Genomic DNA, 19,408 nt, shown 5'->3' on the forward strand with positions numbered 1-19,408 from the left:
AGAGTTGGAGGGGAAATGGATTAACCCGTAGAAAGGAAATTATCTACTTTTACCCTTCAGGAGCTGCTATTTTCTAGACTTTGGGTGCTAGTGCACAAGGATTGAGGACAGTTTTTTAGCTTCAAGAACAGGATCCTTAACTAGAGTAGGACATGACATGCTTCCCTTGTTGCCTGAAATCCTCATTGGCCTTGCTTTTTTATAGTTGTTTATACCCTCCGTGTTTGTATTTACTGGGATTTAATCTCTTAAAACAAACTCTTGTCTTTTCTAGTACCAAGAATTTTAAAAACTGAATAGTCTTACTCTCATCTATTGTCACTCCCTGTACTTCACTTAAGCTTCCACAATAAATATAAATTAGTCAATTTCAGCTTCTTACACATTCCATAATACAGCAATGTTTGGATTGCAAACACTTGATGGGAATACTTAAAACCAAGCAAGACTCATACCTCTACTTTCATGAAAAAATATTTACTGGGTTTAAGCCTTTCTTTATAAACCCTAACGTTGGGTCTAAACTGTTTTCCCTTGTGTTATGTATTCCCTTATGTGATATTAGCTAATGCTAGTTGTCCATGTGGAAGTCTGGGATTGCACTGTCTGCTATATCTAACCTTATTCTCATACTGCTCATCTCACTTTTCACAGAAGCACTGTAGTAGTGTCCAAGCCACTTTAGAAAGGGCCTTTCTCTTGATTAAACTAAGCTGGTTTAATAGTGTTAAACTTTTGTGATTTTGAACATTTTGTGTTAGACCTCAAAACAATCAAAATACAAAATAGGTCCCTAGTGCTTCTATATTTATGTTGACATGGGGGAGGTCCTGAGAACAACGGCTTAGTAACTGAACTAGTGTAACTTGTGAGAAGTATGTGTGGATTTAAACTTTCTACCAAGCATGGGTCACCTTAATATTAACTCCTGAAAATGGCAGCTTTTGCTTGTGTGTTTTTTTTTTTTTGACTGCCCTGTTCAGGCTTTGTGAGCTAGTCTACTGCAAAATGGCTTCCCTTTCTGCAAATAAATTTCTCTCTCCTGCAAATAAAACCTCCAGGCTGTCTTTCACACTACAAGCTAGACCATCCGTATAAATAATTCATGCTTTATTCTGTTTCAGAGTCTAAAGCCTTCACCCCATTTATTTGCCCAGCTGAGTAAAGTTATCAAATTAAGCAAAGTTCAAGAGGTGGGTAAACATTTGTTTCCCAAACTAGCTGGTTAAGTTTGTACAATACAAAGCTTGACTGAAATTAAATGCATGATAGACTCTTACTTTCCTCTCATTTGTTCACAGGTGATTTTTGGTCTTGCTTTACTGAACTCCTTCAGCTCAGATCTACGAGGTTTTGGTAAGTGAGGCGTTTGCAAAATACTACAGCAAAGACTTGTCAAATTTAAGAACAATCCTGACAATGCTTTAGGGTCTGGGTTACTTGAGTTTGCTTCTGCAGTTGAAATCAATAGGCACTGGAGCAGGAGTTGTTCCTCCCCCATTTCCCCAGTTCTGATTCACTGTAGCCGTGTCTGTTCCAGACATACTGCAAAGTCTTTCTTGTCTACTAAAGGTGGGGCTGAGGGGTACAGAGCATGAAAAGGATATTGTTGTCTATCAATGGTAGACAACTATTTAGGTGGTGTGGTGTGTGTTAAATATGCCCAGAGCAATGGATGACCAACAGAACCAAATTAAGTCTTTGACTAAGGTACATTTTTAAAGTAACTTTCAGGGCTTTAACTGTAGCCTCTCTTCTCCTCTTACAGCTGCCCAGTTTATCAAACAGAAACTTCCAGATCTGCTGCGTTCTTACATTGACGCAGACGTCAGTGGAAATCAAGAAGGTGGCTTCCAAGATATTGCAATAGAGGTCCTGCACCTCCTCCTCTCCCATCTCCTTTTTGGGCAGAAAGGAGCTTTTGGGGTTGGACAGGAACAGATTGACGCTTTCCTCAAAACATTACGTAGAGGTGAGTAGAACATCACTGTTCAGGAAGCCTGTTTGAGTGCCTGTCATAATGTACCAGCAGCCTGTCATTCCAGTGGCAGCAGTGTGGTGGTGTAATAGGCTGCTTAGGGCATAAGGTTTCATGAGGCTAAATCCACTGAGAACAAATACTCTGTTGCAGTGTACCACTTAATTGTGCTGGTTTGAAATAGTTGGAATCTTCTTTCCATTGGTATGTGGTAACATAGTATTGCACTATACTAAAAAGAATCTGCAGAATTTGAGGGGTATGCAGCCTTTCTTTAGGGATACCCAAATGAACAGGCTTTAGATAGTGGAGAACTTCTGTCCTGTTGCAAAAGTTCATTTGTTGTATATTTTTCTTCTATTTGTAGCTTTAAACATCCATAGTACATGATCTTTCTAAAACAGGGAACTTTTCAGAATGCTAAATGAGGGGAAACTGGATTGACGGGATATAGTTAAGGCTTCATAATATTTACATTAAATCAGTGTCTGTTGCTGCAAGTCCTAGAATACATAAGTTTCAGGAACAAGTTTAGGGGAACTTTCAGGGAACATAGCTTTGTATATGAACTTTTTATTGATGCCATGTATGTTGTGGAGACTATCTCTTTCTGTGTGACGCTATGGCAGTTGAAATAATGTAGTATATGAAATAACATTTCCCTTGTCTTCAGTGGGTGAGGTCGTTTCTGGCAAAATATTCGTAATAAAGGGGCCATGCATTCCTGACTTGAACTCCTTTAATCTCCTCTTCTTCCCGGCCTTCCTCACTCCTCCTTAGTTTTAAGAGAACTAGATATACAGTGTGTATAAACAGATAAATAGAGCAAGACAGCTGCTTTTTTTGCATTATAGTTTATGCTCTTAAGTATTGTCTGTTCTAGAGAATTTGTTCCCTTAATCAAGCCAATAACTTGCCCCACATGCTCCCAAATGTACACAAGCAGTCAAACTAACTTGTTTTGAGGGAAGGTTAACCCCTAGGTGGCTCCCACTGGGCTAATCTGTCCTATTGTGGATGGGTTGCTGGCATAATAGCCCAAAACATAAAATTCGTCCTTCTCTTGTCCCATGGTGCATCTGTCCCTTGAAACCTGTCCCTGCTAGAATGGAGAGGAGCACCCCACACTGATCCCCCTATTCCCAATACTTTCTGGTGGAAGAGGACAGCTGCTCTCTCCTACTGTATTCTTCAACCTGTGCTTTTTGGTTGGTTGTCCCCTCAGGAATAATTCTAGCACCTGTTTCTGCTGCAGTTAGTAGCTTTCCCAAGCAGCTGCAGTGAAACTGTAGAAGTCTTGTCAATTTCATGCTGCTCCTGCAGTTTGGGGAAGCTGTAAACAGTAATAGAGGACCTGGAGCTATGTTGGTAGGCTAGATGCAGTGATTTTTCTCAGCTTACATTTGGTAGCTTTTCTTTGCAGCTGTAGTGGCTAAAAATCTAAAAGCTTCAATTCTTCAGGAATTGGAAGCTTTCCTGAGGGAGACTCAAAGCCTTCATTTTACAGGGGCAATGTGTAATAGTATTTTTCAAGACAATCTTCATTTGAACATAAGCACTTAGAATCCTAATCGTCATTTGTGTGTTTCTGACTGGAAGTAGTATTGTAGAATTTCCTGTTTATTAGGCTATTATAATGCATCTTAATACATGCTCTTCATTCTCATTTGTAGATTTTCCCCAGGAGCGTTGCCCCGTGGTGCTTGCACCACTTCTATACCCTGAAAAACGGGACATCCTAATGGATAGGATCCTGCCTGATTCTGGAGGGATAGCCAAAACAATGATGGAGAGCTCTCTGGCAGACTTCATGCAAGAAGTAGGCTACGGCTTTTGTACAAGGTTTGTAGGAAAACTGTGTGTGGAGAGAGAGCGCGTGCACATCAGTCCTCTTGCCTGGGAATAGTCCCTTTTTCCCTGAGGTAAAGGAAAAGAGGGAGACCTAAAGTAACTACACTAATCTTTGTACACCAAGTAGTAACATAAGATCGCTTGTTCTTGGTTTATGGTATGTTGTGTATTTCTGATTGTAAATGTAAACTACCTTCTGTTGAACATTCCCATCTAAGCAGTAGAGGTAAACTATTCACTTATCAATCCAGACGTATTTGTATTTTACAGAAAATACATAGATAATGCACTTTCTTCTAGTTCTTTGCTTCCAGTTCCACACATAGGGCCAGGTAGGCAGGCAGAGCTTCAGAGTCGCAATGCGTGGATGAGACGATGGTGTAGAGAGGAGGGGTTTAGATTTATTAGGAACTGGGGAAACTTTTGGGATGGGGGAGCCTATACAGGAAGGATGGGCTCCACCTAAACCAAAGTGGATCCAGACTGCTGGCACTTAACATTTAAAAGTTGCAGAACAGTTTTTAAACTAAGAGATGGAGGAAAGCCAATTGCTGCAGAGGAGCATGTGGATCGGACAGACTTCTCTTAGGGGAGAGTCTATTGATAGAGAATCTATAGGTTTTAGTCTCGGAGAGGATGGAAGAGGATAAAGGTTGGGCCAGATCAGACGAGAAATATTCACATAAAGAATCTGACACATCAGAAAAAGGCAGACAAATAAACAGTTACAAGTTTTTAAAGTGCTTGTAAACAAATGCTAGAAGTCTAAATATGGGTGAACTAGAGTGCCTCCTGTTAAAGGAGGATATTGATATAGTAGGCATCACAGAAACCTGGTGGAGTGTGGACAAGCAATGGAACACAGTCATTCCGGGATACAAAATATATTGGAAGGACAGAACGGGGGGGGGGGGGGGGGAGATGATTGGCACTGAATGTGAAAGAAAATGTAGAATCAAATGAAGTAAAAATCTTAATTGAATCCACATGTTCTATAGAATCTCTAGGGATGGTAATTCCATGCTCTAATAAGAATATAACAGTAGGGATCTATTATTGACCACCTGACCAGGACAATGATAGTGACAATGAAATGCTAAGGGAGATTAGAGAGGCTATCAAAATAAAGAACTCAGTAATAGTGGGGGATTTCAGTTATCCCCATATTGACTGGGAACATGTCACCTCAGGACGAAATGCAGAGAATTTCTCGATACTTTAACTGCTGCTTGGAGCAGCTGGTACAGGAACCCACAAGGAGAGAGGCAGTTCTCGATTTAGTCCTGAGTGGAGTGCAGGATCTGGTCCAAGAGGTAACTATAACAGGACCACTTGGAAATAGTGACCATAATAACATTTGACATTCCTGTGGTGGGTAGCACACCTCAACAGCCCAACACTGTGGCATTTAATTTCAGAAAGGGGAACTATGCAAAAATGAGGAGGTTAGTTAAACAAATTAAAAGGTACAGTGACTAGAGTGAAATCCCTGCAAGCTGCATGGACACTTTTCAAAGACCCCATAATAGAGGCCCAACTTAAATGTATTCCCCAAATTAAAAATCACAGTAAAAGAACTAAAAAAGAGCCACCGTGGCTTAACAACCATGTAAAAGAAGCAGTGAGAGATGAAAAAGTCGTCTTTTAAAAAGTGGAAGTCAAATCCTAGTGAGGTAAATAGAAAGGAGCACAAGCACTGCCAAATTAAGTGTAAAAATATAATAAGAAAAGCCAAAAAGGAATTTGAACAGCTAGCCTAAAAACTCTAAGGGTGGTAATGTTTAAGTACATCAGAAGCAGGAAGCCTGCTAAACAACCAGTGGGCCCCTGGACGATCGAGGTACAAAAGGAGCACTTAAAGACGATAGTCATTGTGGAGAAACTAAATGAATTCTTTGCCTCAGTCTTCATGGCTGAAGATGTTAGGGAGATTCCCAAACCTGAGCTGTCCTTTGTAGGTGACACATCTGAAGGAATTGTCACAGTTTGAAGTGTCACTAGAGGTGGTTTTGGAATTAATTGATAAACTTAACGGTAACAAGTCACCGGGACCAGATGGCATTCACCCGAGAGTTCTGAAAGAACTCAAATATGAAATTGTGGAACTATTAACTATGGTTTGTAAACTGTCCTTTAAATCTTCTTCTGTACCCAATGACTGGAAGGTAGTTAATGTAACGCCAATATTTAAAAAGGGCTCGAGAGGTGATCCCAGCACTTACAGACTGGTAAGTCTAAGGTCAGTATTGGGCAAATTAGTTGAAACAATAGTAAAGAATAAAATTCAGACACATAGAAGAACATAAATTGTTGGGCAAAAGTCAACATGATTTCTGTAAAGGGAAATCATGTCTTACTAATCTATTGGAGTTCTTTGAAGGAGTCAACAAACATGTGGACAAAGGGGATCTAGTGGACGTAGTGTACTTAGATTTCCAGAAAGCCTTTGACAAGGTCCCTCACCAAAGGCTCTTACGTAAATTTAAGTTATCATGGGATAAGAGGGAAGGTCCTTCCGTGGATTGAGAACTGATTTAAAAGACAGGGAACAAAGGGTAGGAATAAATGGTAAATTTTCAGAATGAAGAGGGGTAACTAGTGGTATTCCCCAAGGGTCAGTCCTAGGACCAATCCTATTCAACTTATTCATAAATGATCTGGAGAAAGGGGGTAAACAGTGAGGTGGCAAAGTTTGCAGATGATACTAAACTGCTCAAGATAGTTAAGACCAAAGCAGACTGTGAAGAACTTCAAAAAGATCTCACAAAACTAAGTGATTGGGCAACAAAATGGCAAATGCAATTTAATGTGGATAAATGTAAAGTAATGCACATTTGGAAAAAATAACCCCAACAATACATATAATATGATTTGGGGTGGGGGGGGGGGGCTAATTTAGCTACAACTAAACAGGAAAGAGATCTTGGAGTCATCGTGGATAGTTCTCTGAAGACGTCCACATAGCATGCAGCGGCAGTCAAAAAAGCAAACAGGATGTTAGGAATCATTAAAAAAGGGATAGAAAATAAGATGGAGAATATCTTATTGCCCTTATATAAATCCATGGTACGCCCACATCTTGAATACTGTGCACAGATGTGGTCTCGTCATCTCAAAAAAGATATACTGGCATTAGAAAAGGTTCAGAGAAGGGCAACTAAAATGATTAGGGGTTTGGAACGGGTCCCATATGAGGAGAGATTAAAGAGGCTAGGACTCTTCAGCTTGGAAAAGAGGAGACTAAGGGGGGATATGATAGAAGTATATAAAATCATGAATGGTGTGGAGAAAGTGAATAAGGAAAAGTTATTTACTTGTTCCCATAATACAAGAACTAGGGGCCATCAAATGAAATTAATGGGCAGCAGGTTTAAAACAAATAAAAGGAAGTTCTTCACACAGCGCAGTCAACCTGTGGAACTCCTTGCCTGAGGAGGTTGTGAAGGCTAGGACTATAACAGGGTTTAAAAGAGAACTGGATAAATTCATGGAGGTTAAGTCCATTAATGGCTATTAGACAAGATGGGTAAGGAATGGTGTCCCTAGCCTGTTTGTCAGAGGGTGGAGATGGATGGCAGGAGAGAGATCACTTGATCATTACCTGTTAGGTTCACTCCCTCTGGGACACCTGGCATTGGCCACTGTCAGTAGACAGGATACTGGGCTGGATGGACCTTTGGTCTGACCCAGTACAGCCATTCTTATGTTCTTAGGTTTTTAGAATTTCCCTTTCATGCAAGTTGTCAAGCTTTAAACACAGGTGAGTGTTCCCATGAAGATCGGTATTGAAGATCTGTATTGAGTTTTAGAATGCTGGGCAGGAAGAGCTTCACAAACAGTTTAACTTGCTGCATGCATCAAGCTTTTAGTCATGCAACATTGTGAGCAGTAGTGTCAAGGAGTGGACTGTTTGACTATACTGCAGAACTTACTCAGCTTCCCTGCCAATACCTTATAGCTGCCCCAGAACCAAGTACCTGCCAGGCTTCTTGTTTCTTACTGTAAGTGAAGAACTTGTATGGTCAATACTTGCTCTTGCCTTCAGTTAACACATTAATGTGCCATACTTCACTTATGAACAAGTTCTGAGGGTACATCTGCATGGCAAGCAGAAAGTCTGAGTCCTGTTCTACAGACTTGAGCTCTCTACAGCACTTAAAAAATAGCTGTGTAGATGTTCAGGCTTGGGCTCTGAATCTCAGGGGTGGGATTGAGTCCAAGTTCTAGCTCACACCCAAGTGTCTACACAGCAATTTTTAGCACTATAGCATGAGCCTAGATCTGTAGACTTTGTCTCTGAGACTTGCTGCTATGGGTTTCTGCTTGCTGTATAGACATACCCTAAGAGCCTGCCTGTGGTTCTTAGCCAGAAGTGGAACCTGCAGTTCTGATAATTAGAAACTCCAGAAGAACAAGTCAAAAGATTTGGTGAACCCACCCCAGAGGTGATGTAAGGTACACTGAAGATCTGTGTGTACAGCATCTAGTACAGTGCAGCTCCTCAGTGGTACTGTAATACAAATAACCCACCTAACCCCTCACCAGGAAGGTGGAAGAAGCAATTGGGATCTAGTTTGAAGTCTGTCAGATTTGAATGCTCAGTCTTTCTGTTCTCCTCCCTTACCATTATCTGTGCTCACTCACTTCAGTTTTTAAACCCATATTATTGCAGGATGGAAGATAGTGTGCAGTGATTACATGGGGGCCTGCAAATAACTTCAGCAAGATGGCCACTACCAGCAATGTTCTCAAATGCCAGTTTTAAAGGGACACTTAGATTTGGCTCAGTCCAAATTTAATGTGTGGTTAGATGTTGATAAAAAGCATAAGACTCCTATGATTCCACACCTAAGTTCCCTGTAAGCTGTATGGCTGCACAGCAGCCTATTCAGTGCTGCGCAGGCACTCAGGGAACCCGCCCAACCAACCTGCTGGAGGTGGGGCATGCCATAGGTACAGACTTCCCCTCTAGCTGGGTGGGTGTGGGTGTTTGTGCACTAGAAACAGCTGTTTGTAGCAGGCGGGAGGCACTAGGGAGGAGGAGGAGTTGGTCAGCAGGTGAGAGGTGGTGGGCGGAGCTTGGCTGCCGGTAGGTGATGCTCAGCAGCACCTGCTAATCTCTCTGTGGGTGCTCTAGCCCTGGAGCACCCACGGGGTCGGCACCTATGGGGGTGCCCCTCCCCGGGCCCCAACTCAGCCCTGGACTGGCTGGGGGAGGGGCAGCCCCAATTCAGCCCCAGACGGGACCTATCACAGCCCCAGCCCTGGAGCTGCTGCAGCCGGGAGAGGTGCCTTCCCCTCCCCTCCCCCCCCAAGCCCAGATGTTGCTGGGGGGAGTCCTCTCTCCCCACTGGAGCATCCTCCTGCACCCCAAACCCCTGATCCCTGGCCCCACCCCAGAGCCTGCATCCCCAGCCGGAGCCCTCACACCCCTGCACACCAACCCTCTGCACCAGCCCTGAGCCCCCTCCCCATGCCGAACCCCTTGGCCCCACCCCCACCGCATGAATTTATGTGCACCAATGTGAAGGTGATGTGTCACACCACTACCTTATTGGTGCACATAACAAAATTCATTCTGCGCATGTGTGGGGAAAAATTAGAGGGAACACCGTTCTACACTTTAAAAATTTCTTCTGAATACCTTTAAACACCTCCCCGCAGTGTTTGAAACCCAGAGATGGGTGAAAATAACTTTTGGTTTAAAAATACCTTAGTTTTAATAATTTAGATAAACTGCATAAATATAAGTATTTTCCCCGTTCAGATAAAAATCAAAGGTAGTCAGTCATAGATTAAAGATTTTTACTTGTGCTCCTATACACTAAGTAACTGTCTAAATTTTCACAGAGTAAAATGAACTTTGAAGGATATAAAGACCTGAGCTGTAGGAAACCATTTAATTTGCCTTTTGTATTTGGTTCCTGAAGTTAGGTCAACTGCTAAAATATTTCATGAGTTGAAATTCCATTGTGTAGTTATATTAAGATGACCTTGGTCTAATTGAGGAAAATTTGACAACTGTAGAGTGAATTTATACATGTTAATTTCTCACAAAGCATGTAGTCATGGTCTCAAATACCCCTTGCAGATGGGTGGTACTTAACGAAGTTTCTGTAACGGTTGAGTACTCCAACTATGTCAGAACCTAAAATGGTGTTCATGAGTAATCTACCTGTAGTCTTTTGACCCCTTTCCTGTCTAATGGAGAGCTGAGAGTAGCAAAATCCTACAGTTTAATTTGCATGAATTATATGCAGTGGTCAAATACAGGTCACATGGTTATTACTTAGTGGAGATCTATGGTTTTGAGTTGAATATATGGCAATTTCCCAAAATATGTTTATGTATAAACTACATAGAAATCCAGTGTTTGCAAGAGTCCTCTTGGCCTAACATAAATATAGACACTCCCCGGCAAGACCCGATTTACACAAATCCACACTTACGGAAAAAGTCCCATAAGCTAGAAATAGGAGGGGTTTTTTTCATAATGGTCGGAGATACATTTCCGACTTATGCAAAATTCGAGTTACGCAAGGCGTTCCGGAACGCTTGTGTAAGTCGGGGTGTGTCTGTAGTGCGAATTAGAAAGCAAGAACCCTTCTAACTGAAAACATTGCAAAGCCAAGCAGTCTCGTACTCCTTATTGTAAGCTATTTCAACCTGATTTTGCAAACTTTTTGTCTCAATGTTTGTTACCTTTAATCAGAATATCGCACTCAAGTCCCTCTTGTGTTATGCTGGTTGTCATGGTGAAACCTGCTTTGGTCCTGTGATCAATGTCTATTTCTTCTGGTTATATTTTTAGTGTTGAAGAATGTCGCAACATAATCATGCAGTTTGGTGTTCGGGAGGTCACAGCTGCCCAGGTTGCCAGGGTTTTGGGAATGATGGCTCGAACTCATTCGGGGTTGACAGAGGGTATTCCATTACAAGTGAGTAGTCTTATTGAAGAGTGGTAGTAAACAGTGTACATTTACATTTTAGTGATAGGAGTGAACTTGTCACTAAAGCTGGGGACACTGGGAGTTGGTGCTCCAGGATTCCATTTCTGGCTCTGCCACTACTGTTACCTTAAGCAAATCACTTAACTTGTATTCTTCACTTCACATTTCATTCCTATTCTGCAGAGGGGTATTGCATCACAGTGAGGCATGTCTGTAAAATGCTTTGATTCTTAGGTGAAAGGTACTATTAAAAGTGCAGAGCTCTTTCTTCCTAGCTTACTTAACGGCTTGATTTTGCTCATAATGCAGGATGTTCTGAAGCTGTGGTTTCTAGTGCTTGTTTAAGTTTAACTAGTATCTGATCAGATGCATTTAATTTGCAGTCTATTTCGGCTCCTGGCAGTGGGATCTGGAGTGATGGGAAAGATAAAAGCGATGGAACGCAAGCCCATACCTGGAATGTGGAGGTCTTGATTGATGTTCTTAAAGAGCTGGTAAGTTTGTGACTTCTTGCTTGTAATATATCAATATAGACTATTTGTAATTAGTATTCAGAGCAACCAGTAGTCAATTCTGGTATACTCTCCTCAGGAGTAGAATACCAACATTTCTGAACTGAAATGTCTTTATTGCTTCACTTGAATAAAAATGTCTCAAAATAATACCACAGGAAACTAAAGGTGCAAAAATGGCTAACTTGAGTGTGTGTTTTTTTTAAGACAATTCCATGCTGTTTATTCCTATCTTCCACACATCCTAATATGCCCTATTCCTCATCACAGAAACCTTTATAAGCACTTTTGCCTCAAGGACTATGCACCTTGCATGGAAGAGAGGAGCACCTAGCCAGAATTCAGAGCCTGTAATCTTTTCTGGTTCCGATGTCACTAGTTAAGTTTGTCTAACACTCTGTTGTAAGATCCTATTTTTAGTTAAATTACAGCTGAGCCAAACTATTAACTATTTGTGCTGAAATTTTTCCATTGAAATGCACTAATGATCATTGATGGCCTGGTGCACTTGGAGAAAGTATTGAGGAATGTTTATGGATATTATCTTGATGCTGGGTAACCTGTTTTACTGGTTGCAGAATCCTAGCTTGAACTTCAAGGAAGTAACCTATGAACTGGACCACCCTGGGTTTCAACTTCGTGACAGCAAGGGTCTGCAGATTGTGGTGTACGGTATCCAAAGAGGGCTCGGCATGGAAGTCTTCCCAGTTGATCTCATATACAGACCTTGGAAGCATGCCGAGGGCCAGGTAGGCTTATTTTGGAGCTGTTGCCAAATTAATTGTACTGGGCAGTTTATGTGCTTAACAGTTACAATTGTACTGGCTTAATATCTTTGTGTAGTAAGGAACATCATTCAGTAGTGAAACTAACTTAAATAGACTAATCCCAGAACTAAGAATGAATTTGCAAGACTGTCTGGGAGTGACTACAGACCCCGAGCACACATCTTAAGTATAGTCTAGTCAACTGTATAACTGGTTTATCTGAAGGCTTAAGGGATATTAAAGCACATTGAGTTGAAGGGCACCACACATCCTTGTTCGGGAAAACAGTTACCAACACTATTCCCGTTTGTAGTCTAGATGGAACTGGAACTATGTTCAATAACTGTGTAGTGCCAAGGCTTTAACCTGGTTACACAATAAGATTAAAGTCCTGTTTTGCACCTCAGTACAAACTGAGGTGCAAAACACGCACACTAACTTTTGAGTCCCTTCTGAAAATCTCTCTCTCCTGGTGGTTGAGGAAGAAAGAAGGTATGTAACTTTTGCTGAAGATCTAACCTGATTTTTCTGAACACTTGTTCTAGCTCTCCTTCATCCAGCATTCCCTCATAAACCCGGAGATCTTCTGTTTTGCTGACTATCCCTGTCATGCTGTTGCTACAGACATCCTGAAAGCACCACCAGAGGATGACAATCGAGAAATTGCCACATGGTAAACCTGGTCACATAGTTGGATTTATGTTCTCATAAGTGGAGGATAAGACTAATTTGACAGTTAAATGTGGGTTTTTCAAATGACTTGAGTTTTTAGCTGCGCACATATTTTAGCAGATGAGCCATTCAGTATCTTGTGTATAATTAGTGCTTGGTTCTTGCATTATCAGAGCACTTCCCACGTATGCCCATAGTAACACTTGTAAAGCATGCTGCCAGTTGATCCTTCCACTGGTGTCTTTAGCTGTCTGGGAGAGTTCCTACTAATGTGTTTTGGGAGTGCTTTTTCACTTCTAAAAATATATAGGTATTATATTCAAGAACAGGGTTCTATGATGCAGTTTGGTGTGTTCTACAGAAGTAGAAATATCTGGGAAACACTAGACACAAATGCTGAGAGCCGACTACAGGCAATGGAGGAGATATATAATTTTCAGCTCTTCTTCTTTTTTCCCCTTCCCCTCCTCCCCCTTCCTCCCCCCCCCCCCCGACACTGGAGGAGCTTGCTCCAGGTACCTGAAATAAAACACGAGTTTTTAAAGTGTATACATATAGCCACAGTTTTCAGTTGTATATTCAACCTGAAATATCTCAGTTGGAGGTGGAGGTTTTTAATCCCTCTTCACCACAAGAGTAGTTGACTCTGACCTTTTGAGCCTTTTATTAAATGCAGAGTTTAAATATTTAATGAAAATCAGATAGGAATATTCTCATTGCAGGCTCAATTGGGTTCAAGAAAGCTGTAAAAGTTGTATGAAGTTTGCTTATTTAAAATTGGCATTTTAATAATGCTTAGCATTGCCTGCAGACCAGAATCCTGTTAGTCATCTAGTGTGTAACTTTGTGTTTTTGTTAGGAAGAGCCTGGATTTGATTGAGTCTCTGTTGCGGTTGGCAGAAGTGGGGCAGTATGAGCAAGTTAAGCAGCTCTTCAGTTTCCCTATCAAGCACTGCCCAGATATGTTGGTATTGGCCTTATTACAGATCAACACTTCCTGGCATACCTTGCGCCATGAACTCATCTCTACACTGATGCCAATTTTCCTTGGCAACCATCCCAACTCTGCCATCATTTTGCACTATGCGTGGCATGGACAGGTAAGTATTTCAATCGAGTACTCAAAAGCTTTGATTACTTTTACTTTAGAAGCTTGTGTTGGATTGATTTGGCAGCTGGAACAGCAAAGCGTTGAAATGTCTTCATTTATGACCAGGGTAGTATAAAAACGCAATACTTTCTACGAAATACTGCAACTCACCGGCGATTGCTTACCACTCGGATCTTAAGGCAAACTGCTGAGACTTGGTCTCTTTTTGCATTGTGTAAATAAGTACTCTTTAACAACAGATCAGCTTAGGAAACTCAAACTTGAATATAGGCTCAATCTAAGACCTTGTAAAACTGAAGTCTTGCTGATTGGTACATGGAGTGTTTAAAACAAAACAAAAAATCTTCTTCTATTACTCTGTCTCCTGTAAGAAGTACATTATCTTGAGAGATAAACTGTCAGGTTCAGGCATAAGCCCAATTGTTAACTAGAGATTGGCTATTCCATAACTGTACATCCTGGGCTGAAGTATCTGTATGGCAGTATACTTGACAGATGTCACACTTGTCTGATGCAATATTACAATTCCTGTATTTGTTAAACTGAGAGCTGTCATGAAGTGGCTGCCTGTGTATCCTTTTAGTGTATGCAAATGTGAGGCTTATGTACTCATTTAGCGCAGGCTGTTTTGGGGTTACATGCTGCCCTCTCAATGCTATAGCTTTCACCATTGCTTATCAGTGATGGAGCTACCCAAATGGGAGAGGTAAGGAAAAGATGGCTGTAGTTGAGACCTGTGTCTTTTGGCTTATCTGCATTAGAAGTACTCTAATTGTGCTCAAGTACATCTGAACAGTGAAGTTCAATGATACAAAACTGACCTGGTCCTGGTCTAAACTGACTGTGAAGTCATGGTCATTCAGCACTGTCATTCATTTCAAGCTCTCCCAGTTGTGTTGTGGTGGTTTTGTTTACATTAGGAAAATCTCTTAAATTGAAAGGGTAGGGTTGTCTTTATTGCTTGACTGGAGAAAGCCTTACTCAACAAAGCATGAGTTGAGTAAAGATCTTAACTGCAAGATCTGAAGTTTTCCACTGGCCCAGGTTGTGGCATAATTGCAGAACATTGGTCTATCTTTCATGATGCAGTTCCATCAGCTGGTAAAATTAAGTGCTCCCAAGATGTGAACAGCTAGACTTTAAGACCCTTGATACCAATGAAAAGCTGAATTCTGTTTGTTTTTGGGATCTCACTCCCATTCTGTCTCCAAGAACATGTATTAAGCCATGAGATGTGGTATTCCATTACATAAGTGTAGATGGCATGCTACAATAGTTTATTCCAATCTCCATTCCCATGTGAATGGGAAAAGAATTAGACCGGTTTACTGGTGGAATAACATGGGATGTGAACTCAACTTTTTTTTCCATTAAAAGGAAATTCAAAGATGTAGAATCATGTCTAAGTGGTGATTTTAGGTTCTTGCAGTAGATTATCTGAGTGAAATATAACTGGTATTAACTACAGAACTTGCATATAAACACCATTAAAACTGTGGCGTATAGGTGAAACATCCTGCATAAGTGTGTGAGCGAGCTATTCCAAATGTAAACTTCTGTAACAACCTAATGTGCGGTGTTTTTTTAAAGGCAGCTCTGTACAAAGTGAAATCACAATTTAACTTTCCCTAGGGCCAGTCTCCTTCAATACGCCAACTTATCATGCACGCAATGGCTGAATGGTACATGAGAGGGGAGCAGTATGACCAGGCAAAATTGTCACGCATTCTCGATGTTGCCCAAGACTTGAAGGTGAGTTCTTTGAGAAGCATTTGTCACTTACTTAGTGTGTTGTGTATGAACTTCATGTTCCTTTTTATAAGGGAAACTAAACTAGCAAGTGATAGAAAGCTAGTAAGAACTGTATTGCTAGAATGTCTGGATTCAGATGTTGGCATAAGTGGGTATCAAGACTATAAAAATGATCTAGAACTAGAAGAATAGTTTCAACAGACTTTTTTTGAAGATGCTGGAAGTGGGAGCATAAGAAACTTACTCTAGAAAATTAAACTTGTTTAAAGATAGCACAGTTGTACTTAAGTATGTTAAACAAGTGACAATAGTTGAGTAACTTTCCATACTAGTCCACTGAAATTGTATGTGCTGTACAGTTTCAGCTGACTTATTTTTGAGGTATTTATCACCTTTTTGAGGTATCTGTCACCTGTTAAAGTGGATGTAACAAATTTGGGGTGTCATTTGGTATAGCTGGACAGACTGCCTTCTGAAAAAAAATTTCTGTGCATCAACTACTGTTGACCACGAGGCACATTTAGAATGGATGTGAAATACTCCTGTGTTGTGCTCAGGGAGTGATGAGAGATTTTTGATTTGATTTCTGTGGTGTTGCGATAGAAACTGATTAACTTTTTTTTATTATTCTGCCACTTATTGGTAAGGCTTCATATTAAGACTGTAAAAGCCCAAGCACAAGGTCAAGTCTAGTTGAAGGTAGTGTCATGCTTTCAGATCTAGAACCACTTGCTTAGTCTTATAAGCAAGACATAACTATGAAGCTAATAGTACCAAATTTTTTTGTTGACCAAGAAAGCAGTAGCAGCATGTTGTAGCAAAACTTGTCCAAAAAGTAGGTGGGGAGCAGAGATCATGAAAGAATGGGCAGGGTAACCTGATATTTTGACTAGTAGTCTTATTTTTTTTTCTTTAGGCCTTGTCAATGCTGCTAAATGGTACTCCATTTGCCTTTGTTATTGACCTTGCTGCACTTGCCTCTCGACGGGAATACCTCAAACTTGACAAATGGCTCACAGATAAAATTCGGGAGCATGGGGTAAAGCAGGATTTTTATTTCATTTCTGCATTTTATTTTTGGTGACTTAAGTCACTATAACAGTTTTAAGTAGTATTGAAGTTGTGGAAAACTTCTTTAGTCTGACAGTTCAGTGAAAATGTTGAACTATGTAATAGCTTAGTGCAATTCTTTCCACCTTGCAATTGCTAAATTTGAAATCATGGCTGGTATGCAGTCTAAATAGAGATTAAAAGAATTTCTCTTCCCCAGGAGCCCTTCATCCAGGCCTGTATGACCTTCTTAAAGAGACGATGCCCATCTATTTTGGGGGGCCTTGCCCCAGAGAAAGACCAGCCCAAAAGTGCTCAGCTTCCTCCAGAAACACTGGCAACTATGCTGGCCTGCCTACAAGCTTGTGCTGGGTAAGAAAATTGCACGCTTATGGTAACTGCATATGCTTGAAGACTCAGCTGCAAGTGTCATAGTTGCAAAACGATCTTAAAACTGAGGTTTGGAGTCCCTTGGTGCATATGAAAGATGGGGCTGTACCATTTAGAGCCAGTCCTAGATTGAACACAATATTGGCTCTATCTTATTGCTAAACTCCTCTTGACAGTACTCGCAAGTATTAGGCATAAGCTATTAAAATCTTCTTTATCTCTGGATTTAGAAAGCTTTAGTCTGCATAGTGGTCACTAAGAACAAGCAATAACTTGGCTGTGCTCGGAACCCTGATGTTCCCTGGGGTGGAGAACTAGAAGGTCCAGAACAATCTTCTCAACCCTTTGTTACTTCCTCTTAATTATCTAAGAATCTAAATCATTTGCACACTTTCAGCAAAATTACTAAAGGAGACTAGATTGAGAAGAAAAGAGTCTTGTGTGCAGGCTTTCTTAATCACAATCACAGTTCTAAAATCTTGGATTTCAGCCCTATTTAGAAACAAACATTTTAGTCAACTTTCTGGCTAGAAGTTAAGTTCAGATTTATTGTAATTTATGGGGGAAGTTGTTTCCCGGTCATTTTACCTTGAAATTGCACCATGGTGCATCATGTATTTAGGAAGATACACCAGCACTTTAGTTATAGGGATGTCTAATTTCAACACATGATGTGCCAGGAACTTCTAGTGATGCCAGAAATGTCCTGGAAATCTTTGTTTGACCAAACCACTTCGTCCTTATGCTAGTAAACACAGCAATCTTGCTCTATAGCAATAAGTTTTAAACAGCTGTTTACTCTGAAGAACAGTTTGCAATGAAGTCAGATGAGCGTAGACACTGAAATCTGTTTAACTGCTAAGTGTCTGATAAACTCACAGACCACTAAGCTACTTGAAGGGGGGTGGGGAATCCTCTACTCAAGGAATATGTATGCAATGGGTCAAGTTGGTGGTAGCACCTTTTTATAAATACAAGTACTTTAAGGGGTTTCATGACCCTAAAAAGCTGCCACAAGTGTCCCTCTAGGTGCAGTCACTGGGATGAAATAGATGTGCATGTTCTTTTTTCCCCCCGTGCTCCCAAACATACCTTCCCTGCTCTGTGTAGGGGGATAAAAATGGAAGAGGTTTCTTCTTTTTCCTCTTAATTCTCCCAAGACCACATCATTTGCTCTCTCCCTTACCCTCAGTTCCTGTTGGTGCTGACTGGCTCCTGAATCATTGTATCTGGCAGAGCCAGTGGGGGGAGGAGGAAGAACAGATATTGCCTCACTTCCTCCTCCTGCTCTACAACAGTTTCCATTCTCTGAGCAGGGCTAGACTCATCTTGAGGTTGAAGGGGCAAAGTAAGTGGAAGAACAAGAAGTGCAAGTGTGGGAATCAAAGGGCTTGGAGAGCGAATGGCCTTCTTTGTGCAAATGTAGGGGAAGGAACTACTGAGACTAGAGTAGAGAACCGAGGAGGAGGAGAGGCTGCTTGTGTGGGTGAGCATAAGGGAGTTGGGACATGTTTGGCACATGATACACGGACTGCCTATTTGAGCTTCTGGGAAGCTGCATGAGAGTGAATGTTTCTTGGGGTGGGGGGGGGAGGAAGGCGGAGGGTTCTCAATGTCTGTACACATGCTTGATTTTCAAGGAGAGGATGGTAGTGTTTGGACTTCAGAGGTATGAGGCTGGCTGGTGAACTTATATCCTGGGAAGAAGTATAGGAGACAGTTTTGGGGGGGGAGGAATGGAGGTTTGGGAGAGTGCGGAGACTGAATAGTGAACACAGGAAAGGAGTGATAATGTGGAAAGGGGTAAACACAACATGGGAAAAGAGGACAAGAGGGAGAATATAGAAAAATGAGTGGAGGAGAGGAGAATTGAGTCAAGGAAAAGAGTAAATAGGTTTCTCTTACAGGAAGGAATGATACAGTAAAAAAATTTAAGTATTTAACAGGTGGGGTCGAATGTTTATGGAGCCAGGCCTAACTAGCAATGCAGCCTCTCCTAATATTTTTTTATATTGATGAACAAAATTTTATGATCCTCTTTTCCTGTAGTTGCAGAGGAAGTGGGTGGGGCATCTTCCTGTATTTCTCAATAGGGCTGCTACATTAAAAGCAAATGGGCTTCCATATTTGTCATACCAATTCTAAATGATCCTTTGCAAAGTTAACATATGCAGAGATACTTAAATTTTAAACCTAGAATTTGTTACGTAATGTACTTCTGGAGGCAGTCTGCACTAAAACATTAAAAATTCCGCACACAATATTTAAAAATTCTGCAAATTTTATTCGTTAAAATAACACACTGTATAATCATGCCAGTTTCAATTATTTTTGTAATTTATTTCAAAATACCTGTCAGCAAGTGTCTGTAACAA

At 41.0% G+C, this 19,408-nt stretch overlaps 1 protein-coding gene across 10 annotated transcripts in view; it reads left to right on the plus strand.

The window, feature by feature from the left end:
* CNOT1 (CCR4-NOT transcription complex subunit 1) overlaps nt 1-19,408 on the plus strand; it is a 103,653-nt gene that overhangs the window by 27,562 nt on the left and 56,683 nt on the right. For 9 of the 10 annotated variants that reach the window (XM_026652836.2, XM_026652835.2, XM_026652840.2 and 6 more), the window contains exons 5-16: nt 1,125-1,193; nt 1,302-1,356; nt 1,769-1,972; nt 3,652-3,820; nt 10,641-10,767; nt 11,163-11,273; nt 11,870-12,040; nt 12,604-12,731; nt 13,590-13,830; nt 15,474-15,593; nt 16,510-16,632; nt 16,864-17,015. In XM_026652836.2, the coding sequence (XP_026508621.1) occupies nt 1,125-1,193; nt 1,302-1,356; nt 1,769-1,972; nt 3,652-3,820; nt 10,641-10,767; nt 11,163-11,273; nt 11,870-12,040; nt 12,604-12,731; nt 13,590-13,830; nt 15,474-15,593; nt 16,510-16,632; nt 16,864-17,015 (1,670 nt within the window). The remainder of the gene's footprint in view (nt 1-1,124; nt 1,194-1,301; nt 1,357-1,768; nt 1,973-3,651; nt 3,821-10,640; nt 10,768-11,162; nt 11,274-11,869; nt 12,041-12,603; nt 12,732-13,589; nt 13,831-15,473; nt 15,594-16,509; nt 16,633-16,863; nt 17,016-19,408) is intronic. The other variant, XM_026652841.2, reaches the window with a different exon arrangement.

This window comes from Terrapene carolina, unplaced genomic scaffold (assembly GCF_002925995.2).
Source record: "Terrapene carolina triunguis isolate 2854851 unplaced genomic scaffold, T_m_triunguis-2.0 Scaffold130, whole genome shotgun sequence".
Classification (NCBI taxonomy): Eukaryota; Metazoa; Chordata; order Testudines; family Emydidae; genus Terrapene; species Terrapene triunguis.